Source organism: Labrus mixtus, chromosome 1, assembly GCF_963584025.1.
Source record: "Labrus mixtus chromosome 1, fLabMix1.1, whole genome shotgun sequence".
NCBI classification, from domain to species: domain Eukaryota; kingdom Metazoa; phylum Chordata; class Actinopteri; order Labriformes; family Labridae; genus Labrus; species Labrus mixtus.
In genome coordinates, this window is record NC_083612.1 from 15058355 (window position 1) to 15074677 (window position 16323).

The 16323-nt window shown below is 40.3% G+C and overlaps 1 protein-coding gene across 3 annotated transcripts in view; it reads left to right on the forward strand.

The window, feature by feature from the left end:
* pde8a (phosphodiesterase 8A) overlaps window positions 1-16323 on the forward strand; it is a 46702-nt gene that overhangs the window by 16398 nt on the left and 13981 nt on the right. For all 3 annotated transcript variants that reach the window (XM_061034656.1, XM_061034670.1, XM_061034662.1), the window contains 6 exons: window positions 9773-9829; window positions 13406-13596; window positions 15097-15153; window positions 15382-15436; window positions 15705-15793; window positions 15995-16073. In XM_061034656.1, coding sequence (XP_060890639.1) covers window positions 9773-9829; window positions 13406-13596; window positions 15097-15153; window positions 15382-15436; window positions 15705-15793; window positions 15995-16073 — 528 coding nt within the window. The remainder of the gene's footprint in view (window positions 1-9772; window positions 9830-13405; window positions 13597-15096; window positions 15154-15381; window positions 15437-15704; window positions 15794-15994; window positions 16074-16323) is intronic.

Genomic DNA, 16323 nt, shown 5'->3' on the forward strand with positions numbered 1-16323 from the left:
ACTTTGTCATCAGAGATTTGGGCATGGCTTAAGACCTGAAAAAAAGTCCCATTCGTTCTGATCTTTCCCTGTGGGGAATGGGTTTTAATATAGTGGTGATTTAAAGTGATTTGTAATGATGTCATGAATCATTTGCGAGGATGACATTTGATAGTCTCGTATGGCATGAGAATTTGTGCGTTCATTGATGAGATCATTATTACAATAAGTGATTGAAAAAGTGTTAATATTCAAACATTCATGCTGGACAGTAAAAGAAGATCAATGAAGAATATTCATGTAATATAATAGATATTTAGTGGAGCATTTCTCTGTCATGCCTCACATTTAACAATCAGCATAGAACATATGAGAAGAAAATCTTGGTATGTGTAAATCTCATGACATTGCATCTGACACGCATATGAAATCAAGAAAACGCTGGGGGAGAGTACACAATTAAAGATAACAAACGTGTAGTTGAATCTTGTTTTACATGTTTTAAAAAAAAAAAAATGACATGGATATTTACAGGATTTTGTAGTTTTTTGTTCTAGGGGATGTTCTTTCCTTTGTGGTGTGTCCCACCAGGCAGACAGACTGAAGCGGCAGCGAGACAGAGGGAGGCAGCAGATAGAAATTCAGAGAAAGTGAGGATGTTCTGGAACAAACGGATCCACGGTGGCCTAGTTTCCTGCAGCCATGCCAGTGACTCAACTGAAGTCTTTTGCTTGGCTGACTGAGGCCTCGGTCACTATGGATAAGACATGTGGACGCTTGTGGTTCTTTATTTATTTTACGACTAACTGCAATTACATTCACACATCAGATGGCGATCTCATCTTCATTTAGGCGGTGAAGGATTCAGAGTTTTGTTTTTAACTCAGGAGTCGTAATTCTCTCGGTCTACGGTGTAAAAGCAATGCAGCGTAATAAGAACAAATACACATTTTTAAATCAAATGTTTATATTGCATGATATATTTACCCATTGAATGCATTGTCGTCATTTGTGCCTGTGGATGCGCTTCTAACAAACATTTAGAAAGACACGGGGGCATCATTTGCTTTGCATCTGGAAAGAAGAGAATATTAATATGAGGAAAAAAACATGTTCACAGCAAACGTAACATGTAACCAGGACTGGAGTGTGTTTCTGCATTAGCCTCTCCTCCTACAGGCACTACATCCAGCCATTTAAAATATGCTGCCTAATGAATACTGGTTCATCTCTTTTGATTACTTTCGGTCAGGGTTAGTGGGTATTAAAATGAAACCCCTGCTGAGAGACAACAGAAAAATACCAACACATTCAGCTCGGACTTCTAACACATACTCATCACTTTGTCACTCTATCATCATTTGCTTTGCTCTGGGCCCAGAACTAAAGGTGGGCTGCACATCATTTTAATACAGTGCATCTGATCCAGCTTAAAAAAAACACTACAATTTGAGCTGAGATTACTGAATGACTTTGAAAACATTATTTGATTGTTTTGTTTAAATGGTTGTCGAGACGGTGATCTGGTGGGAGGTTTGAAACCTGGTTGATATCGATGGCTTCAGTGTAGATGTATTGGGCAGTCAATGTGAGTGGCCACACATGAAAGTGAATATTTCTCTTTGAGCTAACATACACACACACAGCGCGAGAATCTAGCACTACTATCTGTGTGTCTCAGCATGCTGTGAGGCTGATGTGTCACTCAGAGCCATTTAGACCAACACTTAGCTCAGTGTGTGTGAGAGTTGGAGTGTCTGCCTGTCTGTCTGTCTGTCTGTCTGTCTGTGTTCCTGTCTGTCTATCTGTCTGTCTGTCTGTGTTCCTGTCTGTCTGGTACAAAGTGTGCGTCCAAACCTGTGGCTGAAGCTGGTCCTCTTAATCAGACCTAATGAAGAACATTGATTCCTTTCATTTTGGTCCACACTTTTTACACAACAACACATAAACAAATACAGGTAGACAAATGAACACAAGACACCCCACCAATATTTTGAAACCTTGTAATGAAGAAACGATGATATGGTCTTGTGTTGTTGTGTTATCGGCTATGCATACAACAGTCCACCTATAACCACATGTGGAGTAGATTTAAGAGTTATCAAGAGAGCAGGAGGGAGAGAGAACATGTAAGCCAGGGGGGATCTGGAGATTGTTAGCAAACCGGGCAGCCATGAACGTTTTCCTCAGAAGCACGAGCAGGGCAGGCATCCCAAGATTCCCTGCATCCTGGTCCCAGCTCTGGGGTGGAGGAAGCTGTTTACTCTTTCTATCTCTCACTGCTGACGTCGGCGCACCGAACAATGTCATCTAATTTCCTGTTTTTCACTTTAGTGGAAAGCCACTCTCCCAGTGCGTATATTGGGGTGTGTGTGTGTGTGTGTGTGTGTGTGTGTGTGTGTGTGTGTGTGTGTGTGTGTGTGTGTGTGTGTGTGTGTGTGTGTGTGTGTGTGTGTGTGTGTGTGTGTGTGTGTGTGTGTGTGTGTGTGTGTGTGTGTGTGTGTGTGTGTGTGTGTGTGTGTGTGTGTGTGTGTGTGTGTGTGTGTGTGTGTGTGTGTGTGTGTGTGTGTGTGTGTGTGTGTGTGTGTGTGTGTGTGTGTGTGTGTGTGTGTGTGTGTGTGTGTGTGTGTGTGTCTATGAGTGTGAGACTAAAAAGCTGGTGGGCTAGAGGAGAGCAGAAGGAGGAGGATGACGTGGAGGAGGAGATCTATAGGGCCGGATACACTGGGAGCAGGATATAGGGTCAGAGGCAAACTCTGCTATGTAAATACATTAGGTGTGTTGAATTAGAGTAGCAGGACACTGTCCTGAATGCAGCTCGAGGTGACTGTAGACACCCAGCAGTTCTGATGTAGTCAGATCATCCTGAACAAGAATGGTAAAGGTGTGATATCACATGACATGACACTGTTTGAGGATGTCAGTCTGAAAAGTTTAGGAATGTAGGGATGCCACGATTCAACTTTTTTTAGTCTCTCCACACAGATTGCTACCTGATACCAGTGTTTAGTTAATAAACTGTGTGCGTCCATGTGAAGAGACGAGTATCATTATTTTATTTCTAAGGTAACATCATGCTTGACTTCCGCAATTAAATCCCAACTTTAAAAATACATAGAAAGAAACTAACTCCATTTAAAAGTATTATTAGAATAAAAATAATCTGTATGATCTGTAAAAAACAACTTCAAATTGTTTTTACAGATAATAAAATGTAACTTTATGAAAACTAAGTATTGCACAACGTTTGAGAACATGTTGAAGAAGACGTGGATTAACCAAATAGCTTACATTTACACTCCCTCCACACTTGCCGGGTAGTTTCCGCCTTCTTACTTTAAACAATATGAAAGCAAACGCCCTGCTGAAGCATGACGTCTGAGATCATCCTAATTGTTACCAATACCTGTTCAAGTTATTCTAATAAGTATCTGACAACAGATTATTTGGAAAATGCAATACTTTGCATTCATTTGATAAATTCCCATGCAATCTTTTGAGTTTGAAGTCTTTTTTTTTTTTCTTGAAGCACTTCCCTTACTGTCCTTTAATTCTTTGTATATTTTGTCTGTTTTGTACAAGGTGCATGTTTCCAAAATTAGTTTTGCTGAGTCAAATTACCAGAAACTACCAGAAGGTACTCGTGGCTACCGATTTGACAGCCTATTTCCCACAGCTAATAAACTAATGTGGACTAAAAAAACACTCCTTCATATATTCTACCTTTCAGTTTGGGTTATACTTTTTTTACAGAGGTTAAAATCTAACATTATACATAATGGGCTGGATTAGTGTTTTCACACTTAAGGCTTTTTTAATTTGAAGTTTATTTAAAGGTTACAATAAGGGTAACATGGAGGCCATGAAGAGTCCAAGCACAGCTCGTTATTGACCAGGGAATATGTGAGGTGTGTTGGGGTTGTATCAAGTCAACTTTGGTTATAATAACTAATTAACTAATTATAGTTTAATTATATTTAATTATTAATAATATAAATAACAATATCATTAAACTATGTTTAATCACTCTTGGGGCACCACCCTGTAATCAGGGAAATATAACCAAAATATCACTCAAATCAGTCTCAAATTAGTTACTTAATTACTAATATTATTAATAATGAATAACTATATTTAATAAATTGAAGGCGTGAAATCCGTGCACAAAGCCCTCGCACCCAGCTTATATCACAATGCAAATACACCAGTAATCACAAACAACTGCTCTCTTAAAATTATAACAGAATTTATTTAAACAAAGCAACATCAATCCAAAATCAATGAACTTAATCAAACCAATAACTGTTATAAACTAATCTAAGCAACAAACATTGTCAAGCAAGGCTTGTGAATGAGGTGTAAATGTGTGTGTATGTATGTATGTGGATGAGAGAGAGAGAGAAAACAAGATGGTGGAGAGAGACAATGCACCATGTGGCTTCGTCACATGGTGACAAAATGGTGGACAACAAAAGAAGCCGTGTGGCTGCCTTTTGAAACAGTTTGAGCTCTCTGAGCTGAGTTCAGTAACTGTTACTTAAACACCAGAAAGCCAGTGGCCGGACTTTGATTCAACAGCGGGTACACTGGTCTTTCTGATTGTGAAAGCCATTGACTGAAGGTAAACTAGCATAGCATTACATACATAGGCGAACACAGCAGTTCATTACAATAAAACGAATGCGGCAGCTTACAACAGATAATAAACAGAATGTGACGTCTCGTCAACAATGATGCATAATTATCAGTGATTATAAAAGAAACATAACTATTTCTGAAACTATTTCTGCCCGGACCAAAGCTCTTACTTGGGGTAACTCCTGGTGATCATTGCAAAGTTGGTTAGATCGTCACTCTGTTGAATATTAAATCAACAGATTCAGGCAGGGTTCCTTTGTGGCAGATGTAGGAGGAGGGAAGCAGGATTCAGATCTTCGACCAAAGCCCTGCTCTGTGGTCTTCTGGTTGCAGGAGCGGAGTTCTTTATGTGTTCTTGTGGATTCAGGGATCAGTGGGCTTCCTTCAGCGCTCCTGTCCAGTTGCGTTCAATGACGTCTTATGAAAAAAATCAAAGGAAAGAAACTCTTCTTTTTGCTCGAACCTGATAGCATCTGATTGCGCCAAAAACTCCTAAAAATATGCCGTGGAAGTAATCAGCTGAATCCTCTGATGCTTGAATTCAGCATGTGAAGAGCTACCTAGACTGAGCAACCTCAGCTCTGGAGTTTAACATATGTAAGCCAAGATGAGGAAAGGGTTTGTCTCGAATGCTGGAGACCATCATGTGGAGAGGGTATCCTCTTTGGGTCGGCAGACCACACTTGAAGAGAACGAAGCAATGCCTGGTGATTGATTTTAAAGACTGGAGCTGCCTGTGGGTTTACCTCAGGCCTCCTCCAATGAGGATAGATAATTCAGACACCCCCCACTTTTCACACCTATTTGTTAGTTTCTGTTGGGGGTTTGCTGGGCTAAGACTCCTTTGTTTAGTTGCCTCCAAAATAACTCCAGTCAAGCTTGAGAACTGTGATACAGGCCTGGGTCCTTTGTCCAACACACATGACTGAGGCCCAACAGGTGTAATCTGCCAGAAAAATTTATAAATCTGTTGGATGACAGAAATGATGAATCAAGAGTTAGAATGTAGTGTATTCAACTCAAAAAGTATTGGCATCAGGCACCACTACATCACAACTTTGCCCTGCTGCTCAACAAATTTGTCTGTTTAACAAGTGGCATGTGCAGAGAAAGACAAGACTAAGGGCCTAAGAGAGAGAGATCTTAGAGTGACTGGTGCAAATGGCAGCATATAGCAGGAGGGCGGGATTTTGGATTACGTAGACATACGCACTGAGTCCGCACTCCTCGCCTCTCTGGCCTACATGCTCACTCACTTCCCCTGCTTTGTTTGCCTCTGGTTCAGTGCCAGCATGATGTTTGTGGGATGCAAATGCATGGCTGAGTGATTCAATGCAGTGTGTACACAGTTGTGTGTGTGTGTGTGTGTGTGTGTACTGTACTGGAGGAGTGTGTTGCCCAAAGAGGCTGGCAGACAGGTTCAACTATGTATGTGTGTTTGTCTGCGTGTGTGGCTGGCTGGCTATTTGAGTTATACAACCTCAGCTACAGTTGCATTGGTTGTGTCAGTGTTGGGTAGAGAGGGAAGTCTCCTTGGATGGAGACAGCGCTTCATGCTACTCTCGCCGGGCCTCTTCAGATAGTGACTGTGGCCCAGCTCCCTATATGTAAAGACTCTCACCACAGCTGGTTCGTTAATAATGACATCATTCACCAAATATGCAATTCACCAAATACACAGGGCAGATCATTTTTTCAGGGGTCATGTTCAGACTGGAAAGCTTAAGTTCTGTTATACTTGTGTACTGTTTTATACCAGGACGTAAGGTGTGTCATTTTTGGGGTAACGAACAAACATTCCCCTCTTTCACCTCTTAATGAAAACACAACTAAAAGTGAATATCTGAGGGAAAATCTAGCTTTATTTCAATGTAAAACAATACATTTGCTAACTGCTACATAGCAGCTAATGCAAGCAGTTACCTGCTTTTTTAGATAACATTACAGGTAGAAAAAAAAAAACGGTTCTGTTTTGATTTTGAAAACGATAAGTGTTATCCATAGTGTGGCGTGTAGCTGACATGATTGGCAGGTGGGCGCAATGTAACGGTTCGCAAAGAGTCTTAAAACCCGCCTCAGGTTCGGCTTTGCCGTTAGTTTGACTGAAAGTTAGGCTGAGAAAGGATTTCCAGCATGGCGGCTGCTGCCGATAACAGATGGCTGACGGCACTTTGTCCTTTAATATTAACAGTCTATGGTTATAGCCAGCAGTAATCTTTTATAGAAGAGTGCGTGTTTTGTTTAACCTCCACAGGTGGGGAGAGTAATGAAAATCATATCTGACGAGAAGAAAAAACGACATCCTGTTTTGTCAAAACTTGGAAAAGCACAAGTTAGTGGTGTTTCCACATGTTGAACCCTTATTATAAATCCACACAATATCATTAATATTTTGGCTAATAAGAATGTTAACTAGTTATTTCCAAGCAACATTATGTTAGCTTGGCATTTATGCATTTTCTATTGCTTGTGCAAAACAACCAAACAGTGATTTTAGCGCAGCTATTTCTTAGCTAACCAGGTTAAAATCTAGTAAGTTGCTGGTTTCCAACTTAAGCTGTTGTCTGAATGTAGCTTATAGGTTATTCAATATGTTTTAAGTTGTCTTGAAATATGATCCTAAATCCCTCCATTTATACTGTAGAGCAGCTGTTGTGACTTAAATGACTGAACGCTGACATTATTGTTTTGCACACTCAAAGTAATCCCAAGATTGTTTATTTGAGCATGATCGCAGTCAATTAATTCATGTCGGACAAGAGGAAAGACTAGACCTTGTTTGGTCACACCCTTTCAGAAAATCATGGGTTTGTGGTATGTCTATATGTTTGGCCCTACTATATAGCCACGCACTCTTACACACACACTAACACATGCATACTGTCTCTTCAGTGCACATGAGCGTATCATGCGACCAGGTCCTCGTGTCTGTAAAAGATCAGATGATCACAGAGTGTGAGCTAGCTGCCATCCCAATGCCATACTCCCTGTTTGTGGAGCAGCTACAACAAACGGCCCAGTGTCATGATGACGTCAATTTGGCTACAACCGAGGGCTAATCAGCTTTTTTCCCCCCTTTGTTGTTTCATGAAGCTTTCAAAAGGCTTACAATTTAGCAAGAAGTGATTTACTGCCGCCCGGCATGCTCTGAAATTCCTCTCTGTATTCCCCCTCACATGTGTGGATTGTTTACGGAGAAGAGGAATTCTAGAGGGATAGCGGTCCGCAAGGGGCTTGGTTGCTATGGATACTAACCCCTGAGCTGGGTTCCATTTAGTAGGAAGGAAGCAAAATTATTTGCAGACAGAAAAGAGTAAGCTCATGAAGGGAAAGTGTAATGAGTTGAAAACCCGTCTTTGTGGAATTTAACTTTATTTTTGATTTATTTATTATTATTATTTTTTTACTTCTTGACAAATCTAAAATATGTGTTTTTAATTTCTCTTTGTTCATCGGCAGTCTCTCCGAGGTCAAACTGACGCCAAGTAACTTAACTTACCTAAGCACTTTAGGAGGATATACTGAAAATAAAAATATGAATAAGATATTTCCTTGTATGGCAACATAATGATGTCTACTGTTGCATCAGATGCTGTCATTTCTGTATCAGGTCACTTTCATTAAAAATGCAAGCTCAGTTTTGGCAGAAGTCACGACAGTTTACCGCTTTAATACTAGGGCTGGGAATCTTTGGGTGTCTCACAATTCGATTCAATTTTCGATTCTTGGGGTCATGATTAGATTCAGAATCTATTTTCGATTCAAAACGATTTTGGATTCATCATTCAAAGTCTATTTATGAATTAGTACATACTTAAGAATCTACTCCAGTCATCTGTGAGACTGGCTGAATTTCTTGCTGCTTCGTTTGGCATTCTTTTGAGTTAAAGAGCTAGCCTAAGCACTTATCAGAGAGTGACTGATCAGCCAAAAAAAAAAAAATCGATTTAAAATCTCAGAAGATAAGAATCTCGGTTTCTGCATAAATACATTTTTTTCCCACCTCTATTTTATACTGAAATAAATACATTGAGGAGGGAGGGAGGTTATTATATTGGAAATTCCTGATAAATAATTGAAAAGTGGATGATGTTGGACTGTTTGGGGAATAATCTACCTTCTGGTAGAGGTATAGAGAGGGGGCCTACATGAGAACATGGACATGGAGGATTGGGAGATGGTGGTACCAAAGCAGAATCAGATATTTTAGAAATGCAGCTGTTATTGTCCAAATGAGTTATTGCTCTGTCTTCAATATATTTTCATGCAGTCAAGTGTGGGTAAATGAGCTGAGTGTTGTGTCTTAGAGCCCCTAGAAAAATGACACAGACTGGCAGGGGTAATCTGTCTCTCTTTCATAACATCTGAGTCTTTACAAATATAAGGCTTTCAATTCAATTCAATATATTGCCTAGACAGGACAGATTTGGAAAATATGATGGAAGAGCCATGGGATACATCAGTAGCCCTCTACAGTGTTTATTTCTGTGGAAAGCTTTTTTTTTAATTTTCAACACTTTTACATTCATAGAAGATCTTAGTAAAGGCAAGGCAAGTTTAGTTATAAAGCACATTTCAGCAACAAGGCGATTGAAAGTGTCATGAACACAAACCATAAACCATCACAGAGAAGATTGAATATAAAATATGTAAACATGCAGGATCCAAAAAAATAAAGAAAAATTTGAGTAACTTGGAGAAAATTATATTTGCCCTGGCATATATATGATAACAGTTCATTTTGCACTCACTTATTCAAATGAATAATCAGAACCTTTAGTTGTGTGTTGGGTCTGTCAGTCATAGTGAACGATAACTACAGTATAAGTAATCAGCTCTGTGCGCACTCAAGAGTGCTCTGATGTCACTGACCACAGAGTCTTCCTGTCCCGCCTGACACATTCACAGGCTGGTGATGCCTAATCAAAGTGGCTTGTGTTTAAAAATATTTTTTTTTAGGTTGGAGATGATATTTACATTGCTTGTCGTTCTACAGATTTGTGCATTTAAATCATATAAACTCATGTGTAATAAGAGCTATGAACGTATCTTATGGGGACAAAACAAAGACTTGACTGAAGGAATATCACATGTAAGTAAGACCCATAAGATGTATTTTTCTAACCCTTGTATTCTTCTTCTTCTTGTCTTTCAGACCACATTAACAGAGGTGCAATTTGGACCAATGAAGTTATTTAAAGACCCACTTCAGGTATTGTAAGATAATGCTGAACATCCAAATCATTGATGCCGATGTGCTTGACTGTGTTTCCATCGTAGATGGTATATTAATATGGACAGCGCTTCTCCGTCTCCTTCCATCGTACAGAATTGAAGGCAGAATTGGGTTATCATCGCGAAGCTGACGGATGTTGTTGATGATGATGACGATAAATTATATATTTTTTTTAAAACAGCAACAAAAAAAGTGGTGCTTTGACTCTGTGCATTGCCTGTCAGCGCCTGTGTGTCCAATCGGACTGAAAGGTGTTTGTTAGCACTCACTGACGTTGTTTCCTCCTCTCTGGATCCTTGCTTGTGTTGAACTTGATGCCTGATGTAAATTGATTTGGACAAAAGCGTTTGATAAATGAATTGTGATTTGTAGCATTGTAGAATTACAACATTGATGCCACATAACTTCCCAATAAACTAAATCCCAAAGATCCCTCAGAATGTTACAGTTAACAACAGAACAGATTACTCAGGGTTATGGAAAGTTCAATGACTGTATTGTTAGTTTTCGTTCTGTTTCCTCTCACCTTTCTTCCTCTAATCTTCTAATCCGGTTGGAAATGCTGCAAGAAGATACCTAAATCCATAGAGGTGTCTATTATAATGTTACATACATACTGCACCCAGTCAGCAGGGGGAGCTCTAAATATTTTTTTGCTGTTACTTGGTCTATCTTAATATTCAGTCTTTGGTTTCCGCAAAACGACGGGTCTGACGCAGCTCCAGTGAAATGTTTTCCTTCGAACAATGGAAGTCAACTTTGTGTGACTGACAATATTCGGTTGCATTTTTCTAGGATTAGTCTTTCAAAACATTAACTGGTTTTCTTTGCACAGAGGTTTAAGAAAGAAATGTCCACATGCAAACATCCAAAGAATAAGAATGTAAACAGAAAAAAGACTGGTAAAGGCCGTATTGTATGCCATACAGCCCAGGGTTGGCAACGCAACAAGGCCAATTTAGGACCAAGAACATACCATAATGAACAATGTGCGTTATGGAAGGACTGGACAGATGATCCATGGGCCAGTTCAGGACTTTCTCTGACATTCAGAGTTTGGTACTGTGCTTTCTCCTTTTCCATGTGCTGCTGCTGTGTGAAAACATGGGTCATTTTGATATTATTTGATGGCTGCATTATGGAGCTGAAAACTGATTTTCGGTTATTAGATTAAGTGTCATTCATTTTTTAGTAGAGCCCGACCGATTAATCGGATGGTGATATTGGCGAATCCAGTGACTATCAGTATCGGCTCATTTTATTGCAGATATGCGCCGATATTTCTAGATTTATTCACCAGCCAAACAGCATTTCATTTGAGTATCATTTTATTACACTAGTAATAGTTCTCCAGCAGAGTGTGCTTTATGGATTACAAAAAGCATTATCACCCTTCAAAGTGTCAATTGGTGACAAACGTGCATGCGCAGTTACTTTCCAGTTGAGTGACCATTCTGTCTTTGTTGTACTATTTATCCTTTCCACAAGCGTTTGATAACTGCATTTGAGGGAACATAATGCAAAAAAAACAAAAATGCAACATTTCTGACAGCTTCAGCAGACAAAAGTGTTTGAAAATAGAACCTCTTACTCGGTTGCACAGGACAATTGTTTATTCTGCCAAACATAGCCTTACATGATGATAAGAAATCAGCGAGACTCAAAGAAAAGCAAATTATCAGACGTCCTGTAATTCAGCTTTTTATTATACGACGAGCTCCAGTGTGAGCACAGGAGGAAAATGAGGTAGAGAGATATCCCCTTCCTGTTTTTGTCACTCACAGCTGATCCTGTCATGCCCTCCTCCTTTCCACACCTCCCTCTTTTCTCGCAGCTCACAGGATCTGGCCGGGCCTTCTCTGTTTTCAACAATGATGTTTTCTAGACAGAGCAATCAGACACTGCCAAAGAAATGCTGCTACCCCTCCTGAGAAACCCCCATCCCCTATTGCTGTCTTTCTGCCTCTTTCTCTTCCTTTCCATGTGTTCCGTTGGAGCATAAAAAGTGTGTGTGCTCACTTTTTTCTGTTTTGACTGGATGCTCACTGCTCTTAGTCCAGGCTTCTGAAAAGACCTTATCTCAGCCTATATTTCCCTGTTCCTCCACCTCTGCGGGAATGTTGACTTTTCTACCAACATCCCAATGTGGAATTCTGATCTAATTCCCTGTGCGTACCAAACATAGCTGCAGGACTCAGCGTTGATGTATTTATGACCTGGACACTTATTGCCGCTTGTAGGGAAAATGTTCAAGAGTGGAATATGGTTTGCATTAGTAACACCCCTCTTTGGCGTAAGTTCTCTCTGCTTTAGGCCTTTTGGTACTTAAATAAAGCCACACCGAGCGTCAGAATGAATCAAAAGGACAAGTGTCAACACAGCCAGCCCTCTGTCCCTTCATTGTGCAGAGAACAGAAGCTCCAGTTTTCTCTACAAAGTCAGGTCTTTGTGCCCTAACTCATTTTACAGGTGTGATGCAAAGTGAAAACTGCAGAACAAACTTTCCCTTCTTTACGTTCATTCTGCTCCCTGCCAACAGTGGGAGATGACGTCTGTTTGAGAGGGTGACTCATGAATCTACTCTTAGTGCAGCGCTGCTCTTGGAGGCGGGCCTAAATCTCAGGTCCGGTATTTACGCAAGTAAGGGGTTATATGAAAGTATGCTGGCAGAGAGGGAGCGGGCTCTCAATGGCCGGTTTGACGATAGCAGCAGCACTTTCTGCCACAGCCTTGGCAGACGGGTGGGAGGGGCTGCAGCCACTCAAGGCCACCTCGACTAATTGTGTCATAGATCACGGCAGCGGACAATAAAATCTGTGACGCAGCCGAGTGTGAGCTGAGCCTGATCAATCAGGGCCTGTCTGTCCCTTGGAGGCCTGAGGTCACAGACAAGCCCGCACTGCAGGCCGATCAGGACGACAGACGCGAATGAGCATGAACGCACCAGTGATGACTTGACAAGTCAGAGCTATGATACAATGACACAGCAGAATCCCATTTTACTGAAGCTCTCTCATATTCATTTTTAGTGTAATAATCACATAGTACAGGATGGAGGCAGATAGCTGTTGTAAACTTTTCAAAGTAATATCTTACTCTGGGTCTCTTACCCGAGGCTGCCAATATGTGCTCTATTTAATACTGGTCGTCTTATTTATTTATTTTCTGATCTGATTTTCTGATTTGCTAAAGTTCAGCTTATAAGGTTTGCGGTGAGGACGACCTCTCTGATGAACCACTTTGTCTTTTCTTTGCCATATTTACAGCATCATTACAAAGCACTTCTCCATTACTGTTTGTATTTATCTCTTTACATTTAATTTTTTATCCTACCTGTTTCCAGTGTTTTCATCAGCTCTTCATGTCACCTTTTAGACATTATTCGCTTTTAAAGAGTGCAGTCTCTATGCATTAGCTCTGTCTGCCTACATGGCTATATTTTTGGTAGGCTCCTGTATGTAATCCTAGTATGACCATGCAACAAGTCACATGAAATAAAAAATGACCCTGTTGGACATTATGTGCTTAGTCATCTCTTTCTTTTTTTTGCAGGTACTTTTAGTTTTTGCCAAAGAGGACAGTCAGAGTAATGGCTTCTGCTGGGCATGTGAGAAGGCCAACTTCAGGTGCAGCTTGGCACGAACACCCGAGTCGGCTCTTGAATGCTTCTTGGAGAAGCATCATGACCTCGTCATCATTGACCACAGACATTCCAGACACTTTGACGCTGAAGCACTATGCCGGTAGGACATTTTTCATCTTCGTTGTACCCTTACCTTATTTTGTGTTTGACATCTTTAATGTTCCAAGTGAATAAGCTGGATGCTTTTTAAGACTGTAATTTGTTTGTGTGGGTATTGTTTTGTTTGTGTTTATTGTCAGTTTTCAGGTGAAAGGTCATATGGTTCTGTTTGCATTAGTACTACCACTGGATTGTTTAAAGGGTAACATTTTCAACCACAAGTCTATAACCTTTGGCCAACTGTTTTAGCTAGGGATATCTAACGTTAATCACCAAGTTATTTTGACTCTTTGTCCAATATAAACTTAACTATTACAACATTCATACATACTGTATATTTGATCAATTTCCTCCATTTATTTTATGTTTTAAGGCTGTTTCTACTGTTCCATTACTTGGCTAGCCTAAGAATGTATTCTGTAATTTTAATACTATTTGGACCATTCATCCATTACTTCAGCTCACTATTTGAATTACTTCCATTATCAACTTTCTTTATCTTACTATCTCAACACTATTTCTTTCTTTAACCGTCGATTGAAACCTTTATCCATAAATGTTCCAATGTTAACTCTTTTTATCCATTTAATGTAGTATTATTAGAAAAGATTTCACCATGAGATTTTCAACTATTCCAATTTTTGGCCATTTCTATTTATCCACTGCTTTGAGCCAAATATTTCCGCCATTTGTTCCTCCCTATAAGCTAACTGTTAGGACTCTTGTGCTCGCTTTGAAACTAGATTTCACACGCTCTCTGATGCTGATTTATTATGTAGACCTTTTATATTCAAATCAAATATAATACATTTTTTGACATATCAGTTTAGGTATTCAGAATCTCCATGTGTACTTTTACCTTTGGGTAAAAGTACACATGGTTGGGTTTTACTGTTGTAGTTGATACAAGTGAATGAAATTTAAACCGTGTTGGTAACTGTTCCAGACCAGATGATCTTGTCAGGACGGATACCAGCCCTCTTTTTTCTGACTGACTTTGCAATTGCTTACAAGTTGGCCATGCCTCTGTGGGGAGAGTAAATGGCCAGCTCACTTTGGGCTCACTAACTTGCCTCTCATGCTACCCCGTGTCGTGGAGTCATGTCGGTGAGAAATGAGCGGTGCCTGCCCATACCACCCTCTATCTTTAGCCTCTGCCCAAACCAAAAACACATTTACAAACATTCATTTGCCCGGCCCAGCGTGTATGTTAACCCTATTCATTTTGACCAATCCATATGTTCAGTGTACACGCACAGGCTCCAGAGGGGAACTAAAGGGCCTTTTATGACCACTGGCTGGGGAAAACCACAGGCGGATGAGTGGCCCTGTACACTGCATTCTTTCAGAGGCCTAGTCCTGCTCGCAGAGCTCCACCACTGGGCTCTGCCTGCCGGGGAGAATCGGAGCGTGAAAAACTGAAAAATAAATTGATTTGATGCCATGGGCTTTTCCACCAGCCTGCTCACTGGCTAAAAAGACTCTCTCTGTTAACATTTAGGTCAATTAGAGCGGTCAACTCTTCAGAAAACACTGTGATAGTCGCCGTTGTGAAAAGGTACGTACAACTCTGTGACCCCCCCCCCCAACCCCCCTTGCCTTTCTACCCTTTGCCTTGCTGTGTTTCCAAGAAGCTTATGATTAGGGGTGTTTTCATAATTAAAAAAGTGTGATTCGATGGAGGTCTTTGGCCTACAGCCTTTCAGATAAAGCAAACCTCTGATGTTCTCTAAACAAGCATTTGTCATAGTGATGTTGTGGTGCTAACATGTGCTCTCTTCTTAAGGCCAGACAGAGAGGAGGCCTCTGTGATGCCCCTCATAAATGCCGGCTTTAATAGGGTGAGAGACGTTGTGCGCGTGTGTGTGAAAGTTTGTTGGTGTGTTCTGCTGACTGTGTGTGTATTATTCTTTTGATTTGTATTGTATATCCCTACCATCAACACAGATTGTAAATCCTTCGGGTTTACTCTGGTGACATGTGCATTGAGTTCCCTGAGTCGCTGTTACAGCATTACAACATAACCTCTAATGTAAGCTTTGACATGAAAATTTGATTTTGTTGTCTGTGATTGATCCGTGTGGCCTGCTTTTGACCTCTGACCCTCAGAGATATGTGGAGAATGCCAATATGATGGCCTGCTATAATGAGCTGCTACAGTTGGAGCATGGAGAGGTGCGGGCACAGTTCAAACTGAGGTAAGTTGTGTATTTGTCAATGTTATAGTTACATTAGTCACATAGTGCCTTTATTCAGAGTTTTTGAGACTGAGATCAAGAGATTAACACTTGCTATAAAAAGTACAAATGCATAATGTAAATAAATGTACTTTGAAAATTGAAACTCTGATTATTATTTCATAAATAACTATTTGTATGTTACTGTTGTTTCTCTACAAGGGCTGGGAATGCTATATTCACAGCTCTAGAACAAAGCCAAGAGGCCATAGAGATCACATCTGAAGATCAAGTCATTCAGGTGGGTTTTAAATCAACTTAAATCCACATATGTATGCTTTATTTTAATTACTAGTTCATGGTTCTCTACCCTTCTTGACCCCCTCTACTTCTCTTACCCCCCCCCCCCCCCCCCCCTTTTTTTCTCCTATCCTATTTACTGTCTGTTCATGTCTTATGATCCAAGATCTCAGAAGTGATAGTTGCGGTTTCTGTCCCTCTGAATGGCTCCTTTTGTCAACGTTGAAGAACTTTAGCCTGTGCAACGAATG